Genomic DNA, 7,553 nt, shown 5'->3' on the forward strand with positions numbered 1-7,553 from the left:
TTTTCATGTCCAAAAATCGGAGGTAGTGTGTGGAGCTCTGAATTCAAAGGTCAGGGAATGTTATTCTAGTAAATGGCAGTCCAGGAAGAGGGGGAAAACTTAAAAAGACCCCAAAATCCTATGACACAGGAGTTCATCACAGGGAGAGCAAGTAAAATGAGCACTACAGATTATCTTGACAAAACATGTTCTGAAACCAGTATGTGCAGGGTAAGTGACTGGAAACCCTGTGTTTATCTCACAAGGTGCTGTTCTGTCCTCACACACACTCAGTTTTAAGTATGTTGAATTCATAAAGGCCAGGGGAATCACTGATCCCTAAACAGTTGTGATAACACTCAGTTATTAACTTCTGCCTATTTGCGGCAAGGCTGGCTCCTAACAAGGCACTTAAAACATTTTCCACCTTGCACATATCAACTGCAAATATTTTTCAGCTTTTTGCAGGACTCACAGGAAGAATAAGTATGGTACAGTGTATAGTATACTGGACTTATTTCAAAGTTCAACCTAATTTCAAATCTATTCACATCCATGAAGCTCACCAACTGATGCCAGGCCAACCACTGTCTCTCAGCCCCATCTATCTCAAACGATATTGCGAAAAAATGGGGTATCTTGTATACCCCACACTTCAGAAAGAGGGTGGAATGTAAGTGTGATACTGCATCATAGTAATTTGATTGGGAGAGGCTGCACCTGGCCAAAACATTTGGGTGCGACAGGGAGATAGCTAACCATTGGGTCTTGCATAGTTTATGCTACTCTTAACATTAATTTAGAGCACATGAAATCTTCACAGCACAGTACTGAGACAACACTTTGGTGCACATTACCTTACACATAAATACCCTTACTTCTTCATATCTGATAAAATTTTAACCCCAGGAAGGACTTTGTCCACCCATCCATAGAAAGGCCATATAAAGTCAAAAAAAGAGCATCCCAAAGTCCTTCTGCTGTTTAACTTTCCAGAGAAGCAACAATCACATTATTTGCAGAAGCCCTGGTGATGGGGCACTGCCCTGGTTACACATGTATTAACTACTACAGTAGGGCCCCACTCATACGGCGGGTTACGTTCCGGACCCCTGCTGTAAAGCGAAAACCGCTATAAAGCAGAACTCATTGAATAGAATGGCGCGCGATGCCAGAAAACTGCTGTAAAAGTGGAACAAGTGCTGTATGAGTGGGGCTTTAGTCTAATTGCGTCTAATTGAGACCGCTGTATTAGTGAATCGCTGTAAAGCGAAGCGCCGTAAAGCGGGGCCCTACTGTAACAGCAAATGTACATTTGCTTGTAATTACCTTAATTCCTCTTATTTTTTTCCACACTCTTATAATGTAAAAAAAGTAGCAAGTCTATATGACCGTCAAATATTTCAGTGCAAAGAAACCCTAAGAACATAACCCTGCAAATTAAACACAATTACAAAGGATAGGGAAAAAACAATGCTAAGAACCTATATGAAAATTAAAATACATGTTGTCTCCTAATCCTTGATAAGCTATTCACTCACCCAGTAATGCCAGTGGAACACATATCATGCAATTTACAAAAAAATTCTTCTCCAAAAGCCTCCAGGATTGCTTGAGTCAATCAAAAGCCTCAAAGTGTTCAATAGTTTTTAAAGGCAGGAGCCTGAGAAGCCAGTTATGAAGAGCCATTTAAAGGTTCTCTCAAATAATAAATACCATGCGTAATGCTAGCACCTCAGCAATATCCATTTAATAGCCAATTGGGACATGCTGCTAGTGATTTCAAGATATGCTGTATAAATCCTTCCCAAACTTGTAAACTTGTAATCACACAGGCTCAGTCACTTTATTGAAGCAAACACAGGCCAGGATTGCCCTCACAATTGGGTGGCGCAACTCTCCGGAGCTTTGCCATTGGCTACCTTGGCTGCCTCTTTCATTTCCCCCCTCCCGCTCCCAAGAGAGAGATCGTCCAATCACCTTTCCATTCTGCTTGAGAGACCCAACCATTAAACTTGATACACCCATTTCTTTGCTCATACTTTCTGGAATGAACAGTGAATTGAATTTTCTCACTATTTTATGTTGTATCATTCCAAGCACATAAACTCAAGCTGCCCTGCTTCTTCTACATTAATTCAGTGGGCACTTGGCTGTGCCTCCTTCTGTGTTGAATTCCTACCAATCTTGTTCTACAACAAGCCTTTTGGAGATAGGGATGAATTACTATCTCACAAGGTGTTAGAGACTGAAAATATCTGACATATTAAGAGACAGACCAGCAACTGATTTCAAAACAGGGCCAGGAAAAAGAAAAAAATTATTTTGAAGCAAGGAATTTTAAGAACATAACATGGAAGAGGCTTCAGTAAAGCCTATTTAAACTAGTTAACGGGGATAGGGTGGAGTTGGAAAATGGGAAAGGAAGGGAAGCAGCGAAGAAAATGCGGGAAGGGCCCTGAAAACTAGGAAGGACAGCCAGTAAGGGAAACGAAACCTAAGATAGGTGCGCCTATGAACATAACAGCCGGAGAGGCCCGTTTCGTACAGCAGCCTCCTCCTTCGGCTGCATCTAGCTAGTTACTCATGCCGGCTTCCCCACATGGCCGGCCCCCGCAGGCCTCATCTATCCACCTCCCCCCGCTTTTCCCTCCATGCATGCAGCGCGGCAGACCCAAATCGCCTCCCCTTCCTTTTCCCTCCCACGGGCCAGGATCGCCTTCACGATTGGGTGGCGCGACTCTCTGGAGCTTTGCCATTGGCTATCTCAGCTGCCTCCTTCATTTTCCCCCTCCCTCCCCAAAAGAGAGAGAGAGAGAAAGAAAAGCCTTCGGTTAGGCTGCGCCCCTCTATGGCGGTTCGGCCTGCTATGTGTTTTAAAAAAAACATACAACACACACAGGGAAAGGATCTCGTTTTTGCGAACCCCACCCAAGACCAGTCCAAGCCCGGTGTTTCTCTTACCAGGTTCTCGATGGCGGCCTGTTCCAGGAACTTCTGAGCTGCCTCTAGCTCGGTGCAATCTGCAGGGGTTTAGAAGGGGAGAGAAGGTACACGAGGCGGTGTCAGTGGCGGCTCCCGATCCAAGCCTAGCAATACCCCCTGCATCTTCTCTCCCCTCTTTCGAGGCACTGACCCTCACACACACACAATACAGAAGGGTTCTCATACCCACACTCCTACCATGAGTCCAGCACAAACCCCTTCCGATACAGAGGGCTTCCGAACCTCTTTTTCCCTTCTAGTCAAACTTCGTTTCCATCAACAAATCAACCGCAGATAGGGAAAATTCACTTTCTCCTTTTCGCTCACAAGAGTTAGAGGAAGGAATAAACATTTTCTCTCCAAAGGCAGAATTGGGGAGGGGGAAGTTATTTCACACACAGCAAATGGATCCGGTGCACATCCACCAGATAGTCTCACTTTTTTCTAGATTGTAAGATCCCATTTCTTCAAATCCAAACATATTTTGGAAAGCGGGGAAGAGAAGAGATGCATTCAGCTTCCATCAGCTTGTGCTGGGACGTGACTATTTCCCCAGTCCCTTGCTAACGCATCTATGGCAATCAGTTACTTATCACTGCCAAACACCCCACCGATTTGGGCCTACACTCACCCTAGACAAATGTTGGCCTCTACACGACCAGTTTTATGTAAGTGTGTAAGTTCCAGGTGCTAGATCTCAATCAAGGTGTAAAAAAAACAGGAGATCCTAATCTTATACCCAGACCTCTACTGACCCCGCATGGGACCCATTTACAATCCTCCCCACAATTCACACACTTTCCCTCTCCACCACAAGCCAGCATATCCGGGGAGAAACCCATCGCCCTTCCGACACTAGAAGTAGAAGCCTTGCCCCACAGCCATATGCTACGCACATTTTGGAGAGGCAATCTTCACCCCACCCTTCGCCCTCGTGCCACGAGAGCCGACTCCATCCTCGTCTTTAGTAGGACCCCATCACTTTCTTTGCCCTCTCATTCCCTTTTAATGCAGAGACCACTTGCTCACATCCCCAGCTACCATCCTCACCCACCCACCCAAGGATCACTACATTTCCCAACTAACCAATATGGAAAAAAAGAGTTTTATGCCTGACCGCCACCGCATTAAATCACGCAGGAGCTGGCGGGAATCATCCCCACCTACCCCCCAAGTGACCCTGAACACTTTTTTCTCGTTCCTTCTCCCCTGCCTCTAGCATGGGGGCCCGTCAAGCCCTCAACTGTACCTTTTATCTTTCCCCCCGCCCGCTAGAAGGAGAAAGTCCTCTTTTCTCTAACTGACCGTAATCCTCGGCTTTACTAGCCTTCCTTCCCCCACCCTCTTCCTCCTCGAAAATTCATTCTCCTACTCCCAAATATCGCCCCCTCTAGTCGCCTCTTCCCCACATTCAAGTAGGGTGGTGGCTGTCCCTCTCCCACCCTTAGATATCCCCCCCACATTTGGGGGGGGTTCTTTTTCCCAGCCGCCCCTCTCCCGCTCCTCCACACAGAGGGGCCTATAGGATGTCATCCATCCCTCACCCAACCCTTTCCCTTTACCTGGCGAGACCGTCTTCTCCAAGATAGTAATGAGCTCCATGGCGGCGGCGTAAGGCGAACCCGGGAAGGAATGAAGGAAAGGGGGGAAGGGAAAGGGAAAAGAGGACCGGAGTTGGTGGCCGCCGCCGCCGCCTCTCTTCGCTCGCTTGTTCGCTCGTTCCGCCGGCCGGTCGGTCTCTCCCTTCGCGCTCTTTACTTCTCCCTCAGCTGCGGCGGGGTGGCCCCACCCCCGGCGGAAGCGACTCGACTCTCCTCTACTACTTCCCCTCCCCCTCCCCAACACACAACTCCTTGTGGCGGCGGAAGAGAATGGGGGGGAGGGGGACAAGGAGCAGGAAGAGAGGAGTTTTTTTAAAAAAAAGCGCGCGCGGCGAGGTGAAGCGAAGTGATTCAGTGAGTGAGAGTCAAGGGAGGGGGAGGAAAACAAAAGAGCGCGAGCGCGTGCGTGCAGCCCCACAGCAGCCTCCCTGAGGGGAAGCTATTTCGCTTCCCTATCCACTGACTGACTGGGCTGGTCAGGCTTGTCAGGCCCCAGCCCGCCTTCAGTCACATAACGTTCGTGCGTCATCAGCGTGCACACGCACGCCTGAGTTTTTACCCCGACGTACGAAGAGATCAGACTTGAAGCCCCTCGCACTCCCTCCCTTGTTTTCCACTAGCCGACGCCCGCCTTGCCCTCCCTCAAGCGCCGATTGGCCAGTTGTGACTCGTACGTCATGACGCGTTCAGGTGGAATGGAGCGCAGTAGTTTTGGCTTTTAAAAAAAATTTCTTAACTATTTGTGAGAAATGTGCAGGCTTAATTAAAGTTGAAGATCCTCTGTGGAGCAGAGTGGTAAGCGGCGGTAACACAGCCGAAAGCTCTGCTCAGGGCGGGAGTTCGATTCCAACGGAAGGAAGAAGTCGAATCTCCGGTAAAAGGGGTCGAGATCCACTCAGCCTTCCATCCATCCGTGGTCGGTAAAATGAGTACCCGGCGTATGCTGGGGGGTAAAGAAAGGCCGGGGAAGGAACTGGCAATCCCACCCCATATATACGGTCTGCCTAGTAAACGTCGCAAGACATCACCCTAAGAGTCGGAAACAACTCGCACTACAAGTGCGGAGACACCTTTACCTTTTTAAATTAAAGGTGCGGTCCCTGTGGACACTTACTTGAGAGAAAGACCTATTGAGCTAGGTGGGATTTTCTTCTGCGTAAACGTACATAGATGCAGACTGGTAATGTTTCACTTGCTTTATATTAGTTTGTGTGGGATACTAATATTTTAATTAATGTATTGTTAGGTTGTCTTTCTCTTGCTTATGTTACTCTGCAAAGCGCTATGCATTGATGATTGGTAATAAATGCATTATGTATAAGGTTCTGAAGTGTAAGGACGGACATGTCTTCTGCGCAAGCCCTGTTGAAATGAATGGGAGCTGCGTGAAAGTTGTAATACTTGTAGGAACATAAAACTGCCTTATGCTGAATCAGACCACTGATCCATCTAGCTCAGTATGTACACCACCAGTGACTCTCCAAGATTTCAGACTGAATGCTCCCAGCTCTACCAGAGGTGGCAAGGATTTAATCCCAGGGACTTTTTGGATAAATGCATGTGCTGTATCATTAAGCTATTGCTCTTCATTTTGAGGCCGACTCCTACATTCATGATAAACCCTGCTGTTGTATACTACACTGCTTCAACCTTTTTATTTGAGCCATGAGAAGCTGCCTCAGTTATGTACACCAACACACGAATTAGTGAGTCTGAAAGCTCCAGAGACCATAGGATGCTGCCGCTTCTGCAAAAGAGAGGGAAACTGGACTTGATGGTTTGCTGATAGAGAGAGTCCATGGGGAGTCCAGCAGGAAGCTGGCTAAGGGTACATGCTCCTTCTCATTGGTAAAGGGCATAAATAATCAAAAGACCAGGGTTGGCTACTAATTGCCAGCTTCTGCTGTGGATAACATGATACTACTGTATGCCCGGGTATGATGTAATGAAAGGCTGCCTGCTCAGAGAACTAGAAGCAAAGCCATTGCAATTTTGAGAGCTTGGAGTAGAGGTGCACTACAGTACCCATTACAGTAGCATTGGTTCAGGTTTACTTGACTTTTACTCGTGGCAAGCTTACTAAAAAGACACACATACCCTGAATTTGAATCTCATCAGAGTGGTAAATACACAAGGTATATTGATCCCATTTCCTGTCTAGAAATTCTTCAAGGGGAATCCTTTGCTAAAATATTAGAATGTAGTACAGGAATTGGGTAACTGGGTATTGAGCTGCTGCTTGCACTTGCCACTTTATGATTGTTGCCTCTATGATTTTGTAAGTAGTAGAGCTTATGATTGTTTCAAACTTTATAACATGCTCTGCATTCTGTGGAAGAACATCATACAGAAAGTGGGATTGGACCAAGACGAAGGAGGTGTGAAAATTGGAAGGAGAAATATCAATATTTAAGATATGCAGATGATACCATACTACTAGCAGAAACCACTAATGATTTGAAACAAATGCTGTTGAAAGTTAAAGAGGAAAGCACAAAAACAGGACTACAGCTAAATGTCAAGACTAAAGTAATGACAACAGATTAATGTAACTTTACAGTTGACAATGAGGACATTGAACTTGTCAAGGATTATCAATACCTTGGCACAGTCATTAACCAAAATGGAGACAATAGTCAAGAAATCAGAAGAAGGCTAGGACTGGGAAAGGCAGTTATGAGAGAACTAGAAAAGATCCTCAAATGTAAAGATGTATCACTGAACACTAAAGTCAAGATCATTCAGACCGTGGTATTCCTGATCTCTGTGTATGGATGTGAAAGTTGGACAGTGAAAGAAGTGAAAAGAAAAATAAACTCATTTGAAATGTGTTGAAGGAGAGCTTTGCGGATACCATGGACCACAAAAAAGACAAATAATTGGGTGTTAGAACAAATTAAACCAGAACTATCTTTAGAAGCTAAAATGATAAAATTATCATACTTTGGACACAATGAGAAGACATGATTCACTAGAAAAGACAATAAT

The 7,553-nt window shown here is 45.9% G+C and overlaps 1 protein-coding gene across 1 annotated transcript in view; it reads right to left on the minus strand.

The window, feature by feature from the left end:
- KPNB1 (karyopherin subunit beta 1) overlaps positions 1–5,156 on the minus strand; it is a 46,039-nt gene extending 40,883 nt beyond the window's left edge. The window contains exons 1-2 of the mRNA XM_061588624.1: positions 4,527–5,156; positions 2,944–3,002 (exon numbers count right to left, since the gene is read on the minus strand). Coding sequence (XP_061444608.1) covers positions 2,944–3,002; positions 4,527–4,566 — 99 coding nt within the window. The 5' untranslated portion in view covers positions 4,567–5,156. The remainder of the gene's footprint in view (positions 1–2,943; positions 3,003–4,526) is intronic.
- Between the last annotated feature and the right edge of the window lie 2,397 nt (positions 5,157–7,553).

This window comes from Rhineura floridana, chromosome 11, assembly GCF_030035675.1.
Source record: "Rhineura floridana isolate rRhiFlo1 chromosome 11, rRhiFlo1.hap2, whole genome shotgun sequence".
In the NCBI taxonomy this organism is placed as follows: Eukaryota; Metazoa; Chordata; class Lepidosauria; order Squamata; family Rhineuridae; genus Rhineura; species Rhineura floridana.